The sequence below is a fragment of the Leishmania donovani genome, chromosome 34, assembly GCF_000227135.1.
Source record: "Leishmania donovani BPK282A1 complete genome, chromosome 34".
Classification (NCBI taxonomy): domain Eukaryota; phylum Euglenozoa; class Kinetoplastea; order Trypanosomatida; family Trypanosomatidae; genus Leishmania; species Leishmania donovani.
This window is the reverse complement of record NC_018261.1, coordinates 1421229-1440289: the sequence shown is the minus strand read 5'-3', so window position 1 is coordinate 1440289 and position 19061 is coordinate 1421229. Positions and strand designations below refer to the sequence as shown.

The window sequence follows — 19061 nt, the reverse complement described above, 5'->3', positions numbered from 1 at the left end:
ACGAGCTGTCTGCCGTTGAATCCGACCCACACGTCTAACGGCCTCCTCATGTCCTTCCTCGACCCTTTTTTCCCGGGCCCTGGCTCGCGTCACCGTTCAAAACGAAAATAAACCAAAATAATCCGCCATCGCTGGAATCTCGTCCTGCACCAAGTCGAAGCACAAAAGTATGGCAACTGGCTCTTTCTCTTCGCACGCCGTGCCCCGGTTCTCTGCCATGCAGTGTGTGAGGTCGAACGCCACGCCAGCCCCCGGCCAGCCACAGGCCTCAATCCTGTCGTGCAAAGCAGCCCTAGACGCGCACCTTACAGCAATGCGCCCCATCCGTCATGAGGAGCACGGCCTCTGCCTCTCAAACGCTGCCCGCCCTACGGGGTCACCTCGCAGCCGCTACCATCATGCCAGAGGCCCGTCTGGCGCACACCCCTCGGGGTGCCTCAGGCTCCCTTACAGCCGTAGGGCAATGTGAGCGCCGGGTGAGAGATGCGCTCGAGTCGCGCCGGCACTTTGCCGATAACATGGATGGCACAGGCGTTGTGCATTTGTCGCCGACTGCTCTCATGCAACGCCGCCCAGGGCCTGCACGCCGACATCAGTGGCGATACATCGCTCTGGCCACCTCACCTCGCAGGAAATCGGGCCTGCCACCACCAGAAGTGGTGCATCATGTGACGATAGGGTATCACAAACCACAGACGAGCTGAAACGCAAAAAAAAAGATCAGAAAGCAAATTCACCGCCGTCTACATGGATGGTGTCGACACGTGGTGTCGCCCCGAAGAGGGCAAGATAAGACGCCTGCAAGGTGGTGGTAAGGAAGAGACTGAAGAGAAAGAGAGACATTGAGACAGGGAGAGTGAGTGAATGTGTGGGGGCGAGAGCCGTCTAATCAGGCGTACCGACAGAGGAGAAGAGCAGCAGCAAAGCCAAAGGAGGACCCATATAAAGGGGGGCAGGTCATTGCGCTGTCGGCAATGGAGAGACACCGGTCGCGACAGTGCTCACTCTTTCCTTCTACTTCACCCCCGTTGCTTACCTTCCCCGTCAGTGCGAACAACACCGGCGCTTGGGCACCCGTGTTGTGTTGCGCGGTATATCCTCTGCCACAGAACTGCACTAACGGACCCACTCGCGCCCACGCTTACCAAGAGAAGGCTCGCGCACGAAAGCGGGAACACTCTCGAGATGGCGAGGGGCACACGCAAATGTGACGAGCGAATAGCGACACTTCGATTGCAGCACGTTCGAACGGCGCCGGTCCCAAACGATACTCGTCTCTGCTGAAGAAAAGGAAGGGGCCGGAGCAGGGAAACGGCTGCGCAGCCGTCCCGTTAGCGATGGTGAGCAAAGCACAGGGAGGAGGCGGAACATGTGCTCCCCACCGCTGCCTCACTCCCCTCCCCCTGTCAAGCCACGCTCGCCTTCCTTCTTCCGCTCTGTGCGCACCGCCCACCGCCGCCCCTCCTCCGTCTCGGCATCTTCACTTTTTCGAACGCAACAGAGAAGATGCCCAGGCACGGCCCCGCTCCTGGTGCATGTTAGATGCATGCGTATGCGCTTGTACAAATGCGTGCGCTTACAAGTGCATGAGCGTGTTGGCGCATAGCTGGGGAAGGGAAGGAGCAGAAGTGCGTGCACACGGTCCTCTCCACCACGATCCGCCCACCCCTCGTGAAGAGAGAGTCTATCCGTCTGGTATAGACACCCTACCTCTCTCCTTTATTTCGCGTTCTCCTCTCCTCCCCCTCTGATGGCATGGCCTGTGACGTGAGACGGAGACGCGCTTACGCGTGTGCCGAGGAAAGGAAAAAAAAAAGAGAAACAAGAGATACAGAACGAACGGCCGCCAACTGCATCTGCACCATAAGAGCGCACAACACACAATCACGTGTTACGCAAGGAGAAGTGGGGAGAGGGAAGCCCATTACCGGAGAAGAAAAATGAGAGACGACCACAAAGTTACAGCAAATCAGCTAGAAATGCCTCGCACACGCCCACGCCGCTATTCAGCCTTGATGGAGGCGTACATTTTCTGGACGAGCCAAAACGACCCAATAAAACCGATAGAGCCGAGCGCCATACCAAACATAATGGACGCGCCGAGCATGTAACCCAGGAAGAGGATGATCGAGGAGAGCGCGCGGATCTGCAGAGAGCGCTTGAGGAAGAGAATGCTGTATGCAAACAGGTGGATGCCACTAGTCGCAAGAGCGGAGTAGCTGCGCCACCACCAACGGTAGTCTTCCCCGCGCAAGGTGAAGTAGGTCACCACAATGCCCACCTCCGCGCAAAGCACGACCAGTGCAATGGAGAAGAAGGTCAGGAAGCCGTAGAGGTACATGGGCTCCTCCCGCCAGAAGGCGTTCAAGGCGAAGGGTATCTCCACGCAGCACGCAATGAAGGGCACAAGACTACCAGCAAGTACATAGTAGAGAGTCATGCTATCCGCATCTTCCGGTATGAGTCGAGGGATGCTGCTGACCCTGGCCGTGACGGCCAGAGTGTCCATCTTAAAGCCCCAGTAGATGCCATAGCACCCAAAAGGAAGTGAGATGAGCAGCCACGAAAGTATAATTCCGACCACCGTCAGGAACGGGATGGCCGCCGTGCTGTGCTTCGCCCAATGGATGAGGTTTAGGAGCATGACGCCGCCTCCTAGTGCAGCCGGGAACGCTGCCATGCAGCACATGGCGCTCTTCCACGTGGCCATACCGAAGAGCTTCAGCAGTCGAGTCGTCACAAAACCGGAGACAACGTGACCAATCAGAAAAAGTGCAATGACAGTGCTCAGGAAGGTGCCGCGGTGCGTCGAGTCCACGACGTGGATGGCGCAGAGGAACACGCTGCTGAGCATGGTCGCCGCAATCTGGCACCCGGCGCCGACGGCCGTCGCCAAGGCTGCGGCTTGCTGGGGCGGGCGGAAAACGTCGCCGCGTACCAGTTTCCAGCCCGACTCCTCACGTATCTCCCTCTCGTCCAGCTCCTCGTCAAGGTAGACGGCCAGGTCCTTGCGCACAGTGCGGAGCATCACAAACGCTACCACAACGCCCGTCAGCATGGTAAGCAGAACGCCGTACAGGGCGGCGATCTTGTGCCCGCGCCGCTGGGTATCTTCTCCAATTCTGTGCTCGATGGGGTACTCCTCGTTAGACCTCTCCCAAGTCACGCTGTACGTGAAAGGAACCTTCAAATCCTTTCCATCCCTATAACTCGGCAAGATGTACGGGCGGCTTGAGTGTTGAAACGCTGTCGCTGTGCACGTGCCCACCTCCGCAAGACTTCTGGCGACGACTTTGAAGCCGACCACCTCCTCTCCCGTGAACTGAGAGATCGCCCGGTTCTTGATGCGAATGGTAAAGTCGAGATGATTGTGAATAATGTTCGTCTTCACCTGGGTCTTTTCAACGTCGTTCTGTGCGCCAAGAGGGTAGCCTAGGAGATACGCGTTACTCCCCTCATGAGGGGATGCCGAAACGAGCGGCTTGTTGTCGAGGAACATGCGCACGTAGTAGTCATTATTGATCATGTAGTTCGCCCGCCGCACCGCTTTGACAGTGAAGCTGGCATCGCACAAGGTGGCGCACTTGACGTCCTCGCCAACTCGGAACTCGAACATGGTCGGAACAAGACGATTGCCCGTCAGAATGTCGCCAATAAGGGGATGTTCGCGCCTCGCTTTCATCACCTCATCGGAGGGCTGGCAAACAGGGAGTTTATAATAATCCATCGGGGAGAGGGTGCGACGGCTGCGGTAGGCATTCGCTTGAGGCGATATAATCGTGCCGGTCGAGTAGCCAGTGATGCCGGCCGAGGCAAAGACGGTGGCACACAGGAGCACCAGTGCTGCCACCAAAATAGGTGCGCGCCCTGCACGCATGTGCCGCGCGCTTCCTGGCACCTGTTTTCCGAGTCGCATTGCACGCTTCCCGTGCAGAGAGAGATAGGCACCAAGGCGACGATGCACTTGTGAGGTTTTTGTGCGTGCTGTGCGTGCGTCAATATCGAAGGAAAGCAAAAGGCAACGCCAGCGAAGCAATACGAAAAGCGCAACGCTCTGCGGTCTTCCTTATGTTTTTTCTCACTTGTTATTCTACCCTTTTGTTCACCAGTTTCCCCACCCCTCGCGCTCCTTCTTTCTTTCCTTTTGTCTGCTCGCGCGCTTCCGTACAACTATGTGCGTATGCGCAGATGCAAGTAGAGGGGCACGTTTCGTGCGCGTAGGCTGCACACAAAAATAAAGATAACAGCACAGCAAAAAAAAAAATCAGCAACACCTCTCCGAGATCGTCCACGTAAGTACGTGCGAAAAAGTAAAAGGGAAAGCGAAGCAGTCGCTCCAACTGCTGCAGGTGTGCCCGTGCGCTTGTGCGTATACAGTCACACGTTGTTGTTGCGGTTTTGCTTTGGGTGTGTGGTTGTGGGTGGATGGGGGGATGTCGGTGCAAGAGTAACGAGCTTCGTTGCGGTTGCTGCGTTTCGCATGTGGGGTACGTGTGAGAGGCGAGGAAGAGAGTGCGCAGGTGCGCATGGGATGGAGAAGGTGGAGGCTGCAGCGAAACAACACATACAGGAGGCAACAAGCTGCGCACCAGTACGGTGTGTATGCGCTTTTATTGTATACAAACCTTGGGACTCTGGTAACTTGACCCGGTTCGGTCCCCTGTGCTATCCCACGTTCGCGCTCGTTTCGCCCGACATGCGCAAAGGCGAAACTGAATGCAGAGGAAAGACTGAAGAGAAGACGCGCTCAGGGAGAAGACGTACACGGTGTGGTGCGGGAGAGCATCACCTACGCGCCGTTTCACTCTATCGCGCTCTTCGTCAGCGCCGCTTTCCAGCCCCTCACTCTCTTCGAGTCCATCAGGGGCACAAGTCAAAGCGAGCAGAGGGGGGAGAGAAGCGGCGGCGAACTGCCCTCCGAGGCGGCATCGAAGCACGCAGCAGAGGAGAGAGAAGCAGCGATGCGGCATCCCTGCAGCGGTCGCCACTCCCTTTTTTTTTTGCCCGCTTTCGATGCGGCACGTCAGTGTCGGCTTGGCAAAGCTTTTTGTCCTGATAAATGAGAAAGTAGAAGTGAGAGAAACGACTTGAAGTGCCTCCTCCCGTCCTACACCCACCGTATCGGCAGCAGCCCCTCCGCTCCTGTCCTGTCCCGATCATCACGGGCCGTTTGAAAGGAGAAGGAACCGAGAGCAGGTGATGGGAAGATTGCTGTACGCTGAGGCGGAAAGGTGAGGGGATAAAAAAGGCAGCGCGGGTGCGGTGAGTGCTGCGCCTTAGTACGGCACCATCGCCTCGTAGTCGGCCACGCGGCGGGCGAGCACCTCAACGTTCTTGGGGCGCACAATGCCGCCCATTCGGGAGCTCTTCTTCAGCGGGGGCAGCGCCTTGCCGGCCTTCTTGGCGGCGAGGTAGGCCTGGAACTGGTGCTCCTTCGCCTTGAATGCCTCCTGGCAGCGAGACTTGCGGACGTGCTCGAAGCGGACGCAGATGCGTTTGCGCAGGGTGCGCGTGCGGACCGGCTTGTTGATGATGACGCCAACGCCGCGGGGGGTCACGTTCCACACAATACCGGTGCGGCCATGGTAGTACTTGTGCGGCATGCCCTCACGCACCGCGGAGTCCGCGACGACATCGACGTAGTCGCCGACCTTGATGTTCGTCAGGATTGTCGACACGGACGGAGCACCGTGCTTGCGGAACTTCTTGGCGAAGAGGTGGCGGGTGCCAGACTTGTAGCCGTACGAGTGGACCATTTCTCTTTCAAGGGAAACTCTTGTGTACGTTGATTGGAGTGGATACGTCGATGGTGATCGAGCGGCGTCGGTGTAGTGGGCAGTGCATAATGAAGAGCAGGAGTGCCGCACCGTTGTAGAAGGCAGGCAAGGTCACGCGCAACAACGCGTCAGCAGATTTGTTTATGGGCGTTTGCGGTGTAGCACCCAAAAGGGCGCCGATGCGGCAAAGTGTGGTGGGTGTCGCATGGCGGAGGACGGAGGGGGGGTGATGCGACAAACGAAGTAAGAATCGAGGCAAGTAGAAGTGAAAAAGAAAGAAAGCGACTCATCGGCTGTGAAGGCAAGGAAGGGCTGCACAAAACGCGCAAGCGTCACAGGCGCGCAGCCCGCGAGCGTTGAACTTGCGGCGTGTTAGGCGACGATCACGCGTTTCAGCAGCGCACGAGAGAGCCGACCTTAGCTCAGGAAGAGACGACGCACCTCCGAACCACATGTACCCATAAGGAGACCTCGTCCCTCTCTGCACACTCGATGCGCATCGATGGTTCGCGTGAAGCACGTGTGCAGACGCACACCCCACGGCTGCACGTCTGCGCGGCACTGTCACCGCTTGAGGGAAGCCGTACGCATCCTCCTTTCCCTGCACGCACACACACACACACGCACGCAGCCTTCCCGCTCTCCCTCGCTCGTCTTACGGAGCAGTAGAAGGAAAAGAAGAGCTGGAGTAGCATCGAGCGCCGATTGGCCTTTTCGTGCACTGGAGCGCTGCACATTTCCGACGATGAAGTTTCGTTTTTTGTTGTTGTTTGTTTTGCACGAGTTCTTACCTTTCCTTCGTGTGCCCTGTGCTGTTTTTGCTTTGCTGTCACCTCTAACCTTCCTCATCCATATGAAGCACTCGTAGTGGAGACGCACACAACACACACAGTGAGAGATTCTCGCAGACGCACATCGACGTTCACTTGCCCCCCCCACTTTCTCACCCCCTTATGCGCACGTGCGGACGCCTCTATCTAACGAGAGGATTGCGATGTGCACGTGCGCATAAGGGGGTGAGAAAGTGGGCGGGCAAGTGAACGTCGATGTGCGTCTGCGAGAATCTCTCACTGTGTGTGTATGTGTTTCCGCATCAGGATACACAAGGTGTTATAGGACAGACAGCCAGAGAAAAACAAACAACGACGGGAGAAGAGGCCGACAGAAGGATGTATAGCTTCTTTTTCGGCTTGCTTTTTCGTGGCCTTTCGTTTGTATGTTTGTGTAATGTATGTGTCTGTCCATGAGAGCGAGGCAGGGGTCCCTGGAGACGTGGCGGTGCACCTCCGGAGAGCGAGAGGAGACACTCACATGCACGCCCGCACGCACATACAAAACCAAACGAACGCAGATGAAAGGAGTCCAAAGTAGCGAAAGGAAGAGTGAGGGGGGAAGCCCCCTTCCCTCTAGCACGAAGTAATAATAATAGAAAAAAGGACGTGTGAACCGAAAAAAAAACGAAACTGGGGTGGGGTGAGGGGGACAGAGAGAAACAGCAGTGAAGTGAAGCCCCGAAAATACTTGTATCACTGTCACGACAACGCAACAGCGCACACGGATAGAAGCGCCACCAAGAAGGGGAAACACTCGCAGCATCACCAATGAGAAAGCGAGAGAGCAAGCGAGAAGAACTGTGGGAAAAAAAAAAAGATATCCTGAATCGAAGCGAAAAAAAGAATGAGCGCGAGGTCAGGTAGTCTGTTAGATCAGGCAGATTCACGAAGGGACAGAAAAGCGGAGCTTTACGAAAGAAGAGGACATGCTCCTGTGCAGCATTTAACGACCGGTAAAAGAAAGATAGTCACAGACACAATCAGGAGGGGCTACGAAACAGTTGCAGTCAGTGCCACCGCTTTTTTTCGTGTTGCAATACGGCCATCTATTCGCAGCAGAAGACTCCAAGAGAGTGCACCTGTGTGTATCATGCAGAGAGAAGATCGCGTGTACACATCTCTCTGCACACACCATCTACCGGCGTCCGATAGCACTTCGCTCCTCTCTGCTTCCAAAACAGCAGCTATAGGCGGAAAAAAAAAACGGCCATAAGAGCAATCTCCACGGACTCGTAAGAGCAAGCCGTCAAAAGGGCAAAAAATAGACGCGACTGGTCTAAACGCAAGCCGATAGGAGCACGCGAAGCACGTGGAGAAGGAAAAAGCAAAATGCAGCTGCAACTGAGAAACAAGAAGTCAAAAAAAAATGTCGGGAAGTCGACGGAGCTGCGGTTGCCAGAGATGAGAACGAGGACGGGGGATGATGAAAGCAGGTTGGGCGTAAACCTTGAACCAGGGCCACACGTAACGGAACAAGCGGCCCAAGCAATCGTAGGCGCGCACGGGCCAGACCCACACACACGCGCACGAGACCCCGGACACACGCACACATCTCAAAACAAAGAACGAAAACTAAAAGGAAGAAAAGCAACAGACTAGGAAAAAAGAGAGAGCGTGCAAGAGTGGCAGACATCGACATCACAACTGAGAAATGGGTATCCGGATAGGGAGACGGCCTGCCACGTTTGAAAGGGGGAGTTTCGGTTGTGTTTCTGCGTGTGCGTGGTATGCACTTTTTGTTGCGGTCGCTGTCTTCCGTTTTTGAGCATCGACGGCGCTTGAACCCCTTTCGCTACCCGGTGCTGCCAAACATTATCTGGCTTGTTCTCGTTGCCTCTCACTCAGCACGACCCGAACAAAACCACGAGGTCACTCTTGGCAAAAGGACGATTAAAAGGAGGGCACAAGCAAGCACAGAACGCTCCTCCACATGACAGCACGCAGATAAACTGAGATGTCTCCCTCCTTCAACCCCAGCCTTCACCTCTTTCTCCCTTTCTTGCATGTTTCCTTACCGCCGTGGTTCTCGTTGCTTCATGCATTCCTTCGTTGCGGCATCTCGTCCATTGCTCTTCTTCTTTTCGTTTTGCGTTATCTTTGCTGTTTTCTTTTTGTTTTTTTTTTTGGGGGGGGGGGCGGGGGGCACCACTCGACACTCGAGCCAGACGTATGCACCGACGACCAAGCACAGACATGAGACGAGGAAAAGTAATGCCTGCGGCTCTAGAGCTACCCACAACCCTCAATCAACTGCTCAGTACCATAGGCACACGTGCGTACGAGCACGCCTTCCAACAAAGCAGCAATTTTTCGCTTTAGGAAAAAAAGGGTTTGGCACGTTCGCCACTCGTTCGTTTCTTCGATGATTCAAGGACTCTTTTTGCTCACCTCTCTCGCGCAACTTTCATCGAGAACCATGAGTCTTCGCTTCGTGCGTGCGTGTTTGCGTGTGTGATCTCATCTTACTGATTGTTTGCTTTTTCTCTTCGTTTTTTTTTTTGCTTCTCTTTCGCCGGTCAGGTGGATACCTTCGCTGCCTTCTTGTCTGCCGTTTCTGTCGTTCGCTCCACTGCTCTGGGAAGCGTGTGTCGTCCCAAGACGTGGGGAGAAGGCGATGCAGAAGGAAAGCACCCCACACACGCACCAGCATCAAGAAACAGGCAGAGAAACCGGCAATATAAAAAATAAAGTCGAAATAGAGAAACGCGAGAACAGAAAGCAAAAGAAAAACGCCTGAAACGAGGCCACCAGCATTGAGGAGGAATAGCTAAGAGAGAAAAACACAAGACGGCCTGCACAGCAGATCCGCTTTCGTGCGCTGCTGCAAAACTTGCACCGTCACCGCCCCCTCTTTCTCCCCCCCCCCCACACACGCTGGCGGGCGAGGATGAGCGGAGAGTACAGTGACGCTACACACGGAGACGGAAAAGAGCAGGGTCTTTTGAAAGGGCCCTATGAAACTCCACGCTCAACAGCAGAGAAAACAAAAGAAAAAACATGCCGGTAAAAAGAAAAACAGAGAAACTTCACCCCCTTTCTCCGTACTTCGCGCGACGCCTCTATGAAACGTTCACATCCGAGTGCGTGAGCATCTCGGCGAGCATAGTCGAATCCACAGAGGGTAGAGCGACATCGTCTCACAAAGGACGTCACTGTCGACACCTTACACCATGTCCGCAGACGAGCAATCGTCCTCGAAGCGCGCCTTCTCCTTCTTCGGCGTCTGGTTCAGCAGCTCCGCACGCCACTTGGACCCGAGCTTCGAGGACGAAAGCTCGCCACTGCGGATCCTCGGGAGAAGCCTCCACAGGGTGTACACCAGCGCCAACACAATCGACACACCGACGACCATCATCACAGGAATCATGTTCACGCCATCGTCGGCATACATGGGACTGCGGGTCATTGTCGTCGTTGCAGCCGCAGGGAGGGCCATCGCGGCCACAGCGATCGCGGTGGCCGGGACGAGCTTGCGCAGAGAGGACATGGTGATCAAGTATGCGTGAGAGAAGAGGTAACGGCTGGAGTGGTTCTGACGGCTTGCGTAAATGAGGCTTGAGATGGTTGTGGGAAGAGGAAGGGCGAGGAAGTCTCTGCAGGTGGAGGGAAAGAGAGGAAGGGGGAGTAGAGGAAGAGTGCATGGACAGCGGTGGAGTTGGCGGAGGCAAAAAGCGACAGAGGGTGAGGGCATCAACTCGTAGACAGTCGGTGTTAGCAGTGGAAGTGCTTCCCTTCGGTGCAGTCGCGCTGGTGCATTGCAAACGATGTCCACGAGAACCCCTCAGTCGCCGAGAGGCCACCGCAGCGACCTTTAGACAGCCTGGTCGTGCCGCATGAGAGCACACGCTTCACCGCGCCTCCTTTTCCGGCTCGTCGCCGAATTCCTGCCTGGCCTTGTTCAGCTTCGGCTCTCGCGGCTACTGTGCTGTTCCCCTTTGCCTTTGCCTTGCCACACTAAACGAGGACGAGAGTCGGCTCTGCTTCTTCACACACCCTTCCCTCCTGGCGAGCAACACACGCACGCGCACAGGAGAAAGGTAAAGAAATGAGCAACACAAAGCGAAAACAAGCAACGGAAGAAGGTAGCGAGAGAATGGACTCAGCGCTTTCATGTCGCGCAGCAGCGCAGACACTGAAGTGGGAGAGGGAGGCAGAAGAAACACTACGGTCCTTTCGTACAGCTCAAACATGAGAAAAAGCGGGATGATAACGCCTCGCCGCCCCATCAACGCACTCACATGCCCCTTCCCGTCTCGCCCTGGCCTTCCGGTATCTCCAGCCGAGGCTGACGAAACGAGGCCGAGAGGCCTCACGGTGCTCCGCCCTCCCCCCTCCACACACACACGCCGCCGTTGCTCTTTTCCATAGCATTCAGCGCCTTCCGCACAACGCCTCAGCAAGACTGCAGGCTGGCATTTATGTGAGCGTCTGTGGCAGGCTGCCTCGCTGTGGTTATGTGCATCGCCGGTGTGTGTGGGTGCGCGGAGTGCACCACCTTGTGCTCAGGGGCTTACGCCACTGCCCATGGAGCAACGAAGACGTGCGCTTCGCAAGTGCGTATAGTGGCGAGGCGGAAGAGGAAAAACGGAGGTGAGCGCACGCGCAGTAGGGGCACGCAATCGAACAGGAACAAGTCCAGCTGGCCGTCAGCGCTACTGCATGTTACCCCTTCAATGTGAAGTGGAATGATGATATCCCCTTCGCCTTTTCGCCTGTCTTCGTTGTCAGCTCGCTGCCCTCCCTAGCACGCTGCCCTGTGTGCCCGCACGAGGGCACCTCATGCACGCGCCATCACGTCGAAGAGTCAAGAAAAGAGAGCGAGAGAGCCGACGAGCAGAATGAAACGCGGATGGAATGGGGCATGCAGACATGCAAAGACACGCACACACAGACAGGCGTGAGACTGGAAAGGGCGACGAGAAAATGGGGGGAGGGTGCTGTTTGACAGTCATTCTGCTTTCGAACTCAGCAGCAGGGGCGCCCCCGCATCTGTTGCCTCTTGACTTTCGAGTTGCCGCTGCCACCCCTCCCCCTCCCTTCCTCCCCCACCACTCGGCAGACAAGCATGCACACGGTAATAAGCAAGCAGTAGCATGCGCGAAGCACACACACCAGGGGTAAACCGGCAGCCGTGATCATGAGCGCAGCAAAGCGCAAACATGTTGACCACTTCTTCTTGCGTATCGCTTCGCCCCCACCGTCCGCCGCATCGGCGTCCCTTTCTCCAACGAAATGCGCGAAAGAGAGGGGGACACGGTGCGCCTCGACAAGCGAGAGTGGGAGTGGGAAGGAGTGGGGGCCCACAAGCAGAAGATAGAAGCACAGAGAGGAAAGGGGGCAGAGAAGCACACGGGCAGGAGAAGGTACAGGGGCGGTGGAAGGCCCAGCACCGCACGCTGATGCACAACTTCCGCAGAGTCGCCGGGAGAGGAGAGGGGACGTGCTCAGAGGAAAAGCGGGCACAGGGAAAAAAAATCCTGAGGGCGAAAGAGGCGCACACACAGACACAGACACGCACACAGCCACCATCGCTCCTTTATCGCCCGTCAACACATCTTTTTCGCGACAGGCGTCGGAGTCGGTGTTGCGCGAAGAGACTGAACAGAGGAATAGGAAGAGGAGTTGTGTGCGTCTGCCTGCCATGTGCTTCTCTCTCTTTAGTTACAAGCACCTGCAAACACACACACACACGCACACAGACGTCGCACAGAAAAAAATGCAGAATGAAACGAGCAGCACGGGGATCGGCCACGCCAACGAGAGGAAGACATTGTTAAAGACGGAGGAGACGGAAACGAAAAGAGAGAAAGAGGTCGAAAACAAAGGCGAAGGGGAAGAAGCTCTCATGAGAAGATCACAATGCAGAAGACTACGGACAAGCTGAATGCAAAACCTCAGCGAGTCACACAAGGGAGATGGAGAGAGAGAGACGGTTTGTGTCTATGTATTTATGTGTCAAAATTAGAGGGGGTGGGAGAGAGGGCAACAACGAAAACAAAGCCAGAGAAGCAATCAAAACATCGTGACGGCACTTTTCTCTTCTTGTTTTCTTTTTCTCCTCTTTAGGCTACAAGAGAAAGACGAGGAGCCACTTCCGCACAGGCAGACAAAGGGCTCGGGAGGAAGTGCCTGCAGGGCTTGCTGGTGCGGGGGAGGGGGGAGGAGCGCAGGCGCTTATCAACAAAGCGAAGGAAAGAGAGAGATGAGAGACGAGAGCCACGCCGCACGATACACAAACTAAGGAGGAGGGCAGAATGGACTCACAGTAGCGCTTGCATGCCCAAACGCCCACGGAGAGAGAGACCCACGCGCGCAGGGACAGCGCAAGCCTCTGCGGCTCACCCCTTTTCCCCTCCTTTTCTCGCCCTTCTCTTTCGCTCCATCGCGCAGCCCAAGCCGCGACAGGTGAGATAGACGACGATGCGAGAACAAAAAAAAAATGAAGAAGCAATCAGGGAAAAAGAGGCTCTGGCGCTTCTCCCATACACCAGCACCACACATCTCCTGCCCACGCTGTCGCCGCCACCGCCGCCCTCACCGCCACGCCCGTCGCATAATTCAACGCGCACAGAGCATGATATCCTCAAAAATGAGAAGAGGAACAAAACAAAACAAACCGAGAAACGAAAAAAAAAAAACACAGAAAAAGAGAGAGAGCAGACGGCTGCCACAGATCATGAAGAGGTTCCTTTCACTTATGTATATATGGGTGTGTGTGCGCTGATGCGTGTCTCTCTCGCGCGACCTTGATTCTCTCTCGGAGAGGCGGGACGGCTCGGCGCACACGTGTTCGATGAAACAAAGCAAACATAATAGAGCAAAACAAAAGGCACACCGAAAGAGGGGACACGAGGAGGAGAGAACATATCACCGTTAGTGTCACAGACTCGTACACAGACAACAACATGGGATGAAGAAAAAGGAAAAGAAAAGGCAGCAGGCAACAACGTGAGAAGAGGAGAAGAACAGACGACGCGCACAGACACAGACGCACAGAGGCGCCCACACCGACGCAGGTGACGTCGGCAGTGACGGTCGCATTCGCACCAGATGCCGTGCGTTTCATGCGCCCCTATCCGTCGCCGCTCCAAGACGCAGACAGCGTGGGACGGAGAACGAACGGCGAAGTCGCGCAATCTGCACACCTGTCACGCACAAGGGAGAAGGCTGGGGGAGGAGGGGGGGGGCTCACGCCGTCTCTCCCTCGCGCTGTCTTTCTCTTCTGTCCCCAGTCGCCCCCTCGCTCCCCTGCAATGCCTTGCTGCACTCATATGTGCTGTGCATGTTTACTCATTAGTGGTGGGTGTTTCGTTCCCTCTTTCCTACTCGCGGGGCACCGTCACCGCAACGCTCTCGTCGGCCTCGCCGTGCCTCTGCCCATTGCGCTGCGACCTGGCCGCCGCGGCGTCGCCCTCGCCCACCTCCACCCGCGGCTGCGTGGGGGCGTACTGCACGCGTCCCTCGTTGTTGTCGCGGTCGCACCCGGACGCCATCTCCTCCTCACGGCGAGCCTTCTCAGCCGCGCGGCGCGCCTTCTCCTTTTTCGGCGTCTGGTTCAGCAGCTCCGCACGCCAGTCGAACTCGAGCTTCGAGAAGGAGAGCTCGCCACTGCGGATCCTCGGGAGAAGCCTCCACAGGGTGTACACCAGCGCCAACACAATCGACACCCCAAGGATCAGCACCGCCGTGATGATGTTCAGCCTGAGGTTGACAGGGACAGGGGCCGCGGTCGTCGTCGTTGCAGCCGCAGGGAGGGCCATCGCGGCCACAGCGATCGCGGTGGCCGGGACGAGCTTGCGCAGAGAGGACATGGTGATCAAGTATGCGTGAGAGAAGAGGTGATACTCGTCGGGCAAGTACGAAAGTTGAACGTGTGCAGAGATGAGAAAACAGTGCGGTGTAGCGAGAGGAAGATAAGAGCGCCGTTGAATAGAAAGAGAGAAGAAGCTCTTCGATTATGGTGTGTGCGTTCGCCGTGCCCGCGACGGGGTGCGAGCATGTGGCGTGTGACGAGCGAGAGAGGAGGAGGACGGAAAGGCGATGGTAGACGGATGATGTGTGACGGCGACGTCGACACGTCGGTGTGCCGAGGATCGACTATGGAAGAAAGAACGAGAACGTTTCATTGGGTAAAGCATGCAGACCTGTGGGGCATTCACGGCAATCGTCAACGCATCCTCAGACGCTCTTTGAGAGCCTATTTGACCGCCAGTGTTCTCGGGTAGAGGTACGCGCAAGAAGAAGTGATAAATGTGGCAGAAAAGCTTTCTGTGATCATGTGCAAGTTCATGTCTACGGGTGTCTCTCGAGAACGTAGGCGCAGGCCAAAAGGGGGGATAAGCATAGAGTCCAAATCTGCGCCGCCGCACACACGCAGCAGTGTCACGGAGAACTCGCAAGCAAGGTGGTGGCACCCGCTAAATACCGCGAAACAAAAAATTCTTGGCATCTTGAATGCAAACCCTCAACGATGGGCGCAGAGAAAAACAAGTGACGAAATGTCTTTGCAGTCGACACGGGTAAAGGGAGAAACGGCGCATAAATACACCCGTGCAGTGGGCGCTGGCACACCGATGTGTACATGGTGAGTGGCTCTGCATTCCTAACCGACAGCGCACATAAAAAAAGGAGGGAAGCAAACAAGCGACAAGCAAAGGCAAGAAAGCATGTGTGCGCGGCCCCGCCACGGGTGAGGGCGGCTGTTCATGTCGTCATGCCTCAGAGCCGTTGCCACACAAACACACACAATGAGAGAGAGAGAGAGACGGCCACAGGCGACAGAGATGAAGGCATAATTTTCTTTTCGCTTATTTGTTCAAAATCTCACTTGACCACGAACACGCCAATCCGCATGCACATGCCACCATCGCTCGCCTACCCCTGTAGCAATCCGGCCACATCAGCATCCTCTTGAACGAAAGGTCTCTGCCGGTTCGAATCGGGCACATGCGTTCAGCGTCCTCTTCGTATACTTCCTCGGCCCTTTTCCGCAGAGATGATGCGGGATCGGCGCGACGAAGACCTGTGTGCACTGCATGCCTTGATAAAGGTAGGCCGCGTGGAGGGTGCAGCTCGAGGGCGGGTGCAGAGGCTCTGGCCGGGCGGGGAGGGGTGCCACGCAGCGCGAGCGCAGCAGCGGGCAGGTGGTGCCTGTGCGGGACTGGGTGAGCAGGGTCTCCCCTGTCGTCTTGTAAGCTCAGCAGCCGTGCTGTTGTGGTGTGGGACGGCTGCCGCGAAGAACCTCTTGTGTCAGCGCGCCGCATTGTGTGGCGCGGTTTCGGGGGATGTCGGCGTGGCGTCGGAGACGGGTGACCGGGTCCGCCATCCGTGCAGCTGGCGTCGGCGCCTCTCTGGCATGGCTGTTTATGCGGTCTCGACCGCCCCGTCGGTGTGCACCAAGTCAGAGTGGCCACTGGCACGCTGAAAGGCGAGGCGCACGCGACGGGCCACCGTCGCGCCAGCGCACGTGGCCACGTCCGTCGCACCAAGCCGTCCTCCATGGTTGCGGGACCCGTGCCAGGCGCCATGAGGGTGGGAGAGCGACCCCTCAGCAAGGGCGACCACACGTGCTTCCCTGTGTCGCGGCAGGTGAGGCATGGGCACCACTGCTGCACGCTGGGTGCTGTCGCGGCACGCAAGAGCGCCGCCGCCCCTTGCCCGTGCGCATCTGTGCGTGCATGATCGCGATAGAGCATCACGGCGGCACGTGATCTGCTTTGTATCTGTGCTGCACCATCTGTGCACCAGCGGGTAGGGGAGAGCTGCGCAACGGGCGTGCGGAGCTCCGCAGGGGTGTCGATGCCTGCACACCGGCGTGAGAGCTGCGGAGGCGTTGTGACGACACCGCCATGCGGCGCGTGCACCCATCCCCACGCCAAGTGCGCAAGGCGGCCTCCTGGAGTGGCTGCGGAGGGATGCAGGCGTGCGCGGCGCAGCAGCGCTGTGGAGTCGAGAGGCAGGAGCTCGGCCTCTTCGAGTAGGCCTCTGTTGCCTGGGTATTATAGGGTACCCACGATGACTGCTACTGTTTGGGCGTGAAGGTGCGCAAGGGCTTCGTGCAGTTTCCGACCAGCGCCATCCAACCACGCGGCGGCACCGTGGAGCACCGTTGATTCAAACCGTGCCATGTAGGAGTAGCGGAGGCGATCCTTTGACGGACCGCATTCGTGCGACAGACCCCCCTGAGCTCGGCAGGCCGAGTCGTGAGCGCTTTGATGGCCTCTGCAGCCCGTCGGCTAGCCCCACATCTTGGTTGAGTGTCCACGCGGAGAAGGCAGGGTGTCATGATCCTCCCTCGGACACGTGCGTGGAGCAGGGCGTTTGCGCAGCGAAGAGGAGAGGACAGCAAACTAAGGACTAACAAGCCTAGCGCAAACAGACCGAGGGTAGTGTCTTCACTAAACAACCGTGCGACGGTCTCCCAGCTCGTTCTCTAACACGGGGGTGGTTTGGCTCCCCTGCTTCGAGACAAGGGACTTCCACCAGATGGCGCTCTTCATATTCGACCACGACAGCGTTGTCTGTCCACTGCGGATCATGAGCAGCATCGCCACGCTTGCCCCCATCACGAACAGCGAAAAAAGGACTATGCCGGCCGTCATGAAGACCGTGGTTCTAGTGTCCTGCGAAGGCCCTGGCAGAAGGCTGTAATTGGCCACACAGCGCTGAATATACGTGTGATTATTCTCCAGCATCGAGCAGACAATAATGTAGCGGCATTGTTTGTCGCACTTCCTGTGTGGGAACACTTGAGAGCGTTTCTCGCCACCGCAGAATACAGTGAGGAAACGATCCCACATCGTATCGTTTGTCGCCAGCAGAGTGATGGCCGCTCGCACATCAGAGACGGAGTGCAGCCCAGCATTGAGGCTCAACACCTCTTTGGCGGAGAGTCCAGAGTGGAATACGCCTTCGCCAATGGTGTAGCGACTTTGCGCATCCTCCAGCTCCCAGGTTTCGCTGAAGTTGGCCATCAGGTAGGACGGGTGGTTGCCGAAGATGGGTGAGATGGATGGAACGACGATACCCAGTACGTCATTCCGTGGCATCGTGAGCAGCTTGAACATGTGTGTATGCCCAAACAACTGCACCACTAAGAGATCCTTGTACTCGCGGATGATGCTATTGTAGGTCGCCTCATACTGCTCCTTCCAGAACATGTCACCGGCCGCAGAGCCAAAGCCGCGTTTAAGCACATTGTACGTGTTCAGGCCAGGGGGGATGTGGCCCATGATGATCGCTCGCTTGTTAGCCGCCCGCACCTTCGCCAGCTCACTCCGCAGAAAAGAGAACTGGTTGCACGGGTCGCTGAGGTTGGAGGGCAGCGGCGGCTGAAGCTCGTGGGCCCACAATAACGTGTGCAGCACAATCACATGTACGCTATCCATCATATGTGTGTAATAGCCGCAGTTTCTCATCACGGAAGCCTCTGCATCGCTCAAAAGCGCGGCGCCGCGCATCGCCGCCACGCGGTGCGCCAGTTCCTCCTCCGAAACCGTGTCCTCCAACGAATAATAGTAGTCGGGCACGACATCATTGTTGCCCATTGCCCCACTGAAGGCAACCGCGCCGAGTGAGCCGTCCACTGTGACATTGTGAAAGCGCTCCGACATGTCCTTGAAGATAGCGGCAGGAGCCAGACTGCTATTGGCAAACTTGTGCCGCTGCCAGTCGCCAGTGTAAAGCACCAAGCTCGGGTTCTGCGCCGACACGTCGGCCAGGGTACGCGCCATCAGCTGCAATGACGAGTCGCAGCCTTGCATACCATACATAGGGCTAGAGTCGCTCGTGCACTTTAGCGCCCTGCTGGTGCCGTAAAGTGGGTCGTAGTGGATGTCCGAGATGAGCGCGACCTGATGGCCGCCGACGGATGCGGTGCACACACATAATGCGAAGCACAGCGCAGCCACTGCTAAAGCTTTCGGCAGCCTCATGTCTGCGCGCGTGCTTCTTTGGTGATCCTCCTTTGACAAAAACCGCCGCTGAGATGATGCACAGAAAAGGCAGAGGGGCGGAGAGACAAAGCTGGGAGGCGTATGGCAGTCGCTGCTGAGGTATGCGAGAAGGCCCAAAGGCAGGACAAGCACGAAGTCTAGCGAGTCCACAGCGAACAAGGTCCCCGCTTTTGCCCGGCAACAGGAAACCCGACAACAAGAGATGACGGAAGGTGCGCGGAGTAGAGGGACAAAATAAAAGTGTGTCATCTCATCGGAATGCGAGCAAAAGGAATGTCGGCCCACCTTGAGTAGAGGTAGTAGCACTCACATGACAGAGAGCTCTGATGATTTTTCACGAAGCCTGGAAGTAAGCTCACATGTGCCACTTCTGTCAACTATCCGCTTACTCTCCTGCTCTCTCGGTCGCACAACAGTGATTACGTCATCAGTGTTGCTGTCAACGGCGTTTCTCCGAAAGACGGAGGGGGTTGGTGTCTTGAACGCAAGCCTCCTCT

General features: G+C 56.8%; 5 protein-coding genes across 5 annotated transcripts; all 5 read right to left on the bottom strand.

The window, feature by feature from the left end:
• Positions 1 to 2002: 2002 nt before the first annotated feature.
• On the bottom strand, positions 2003 to 3916 carry LDBPK_343450 (transmembrane/endomembrane-like protein; the record flags this gene model as incomplete). The annotated part of the gene is made up of 1 exon (XM_003864456.1): positions 2003 to 3916. The coding sequence occupies one exon, from the start codon at positions 3914 to 3916 to the stop codon at positions 2003 to 2005; it is 1914 nt and encodes a 637-aa protein (XP_003864504.1).
• Positions 3917 to 5276: 1360 nt separating this feature from the next.
• Positions 5277 to 5756, bottom strand: LDBPK_343440 (60S ribosomal protein L21, putative; the record flags this gene model as incomplete). The annotated part of the gene is made up of 1 exon (XM_003864455.1): positions 5277 to 5756. The coding sequence occupies one exon, from the start codon at positions 5754 to 5756 to the stop codon at positions 5277 to 5279; it is 480 nt and encodes a 159-aa protein (XP_003864503.1).
• Positions 5757 to 9773: 4017 nt separating this feature from the next.
• Positions 9774 to 10301, bottom strand: LDBPK_343430 (the record flags this gene model as incomplete). The annotated part of the gene is made up of 1 exon (XM_003864454.1): positions 9774 to 10301. The coding sequence occupies one exon, from the start codon at positions 10299 to 10301 to the stop codon at positions 9774 to 9776; it is 528 nt and encodes a 175-aa protein (XP_003864502.1).
• A 3631-nt stretch (positions 10302 to 13932) lies between these two features.
• Positions 13933 to 14421, bottom strand: LDBPK_343420 (hypothetical protein, conserved; the record flags this gene model as incomplete). The annotated part of the gene is made up of 1 exon (XM_003864453.1): positions 13933 to 14421. The coding sequence occupies one exon, from the start codon at positions 14419 to 14421 to the stop codon at positions 13933 to 13935; it is 489 nt and encodes a 162-aa protein (XP_003864501.1).
• A 2586-nt stretch (positions 14422 to 17007) lies between these two features.
• LDBPK_343410 (hypothetical protein, conserved) lies at positions 17008 to 18543 on the bottom strand (the record flags this gene model as incomplete). Its single annotated transcript, XM_003864452.1, has 1 exon — positions 17008 to 18543. The coding sequence occupies one exon, from the start codon at positions 18541 to 18543 to the stop codon at positions 17008 to 17010; it is 1536 nt and encodes a 511-aa protein (XP_003864500.1).
• Positions 18544 to 19061: the final 518 nt, after the last annotated feature.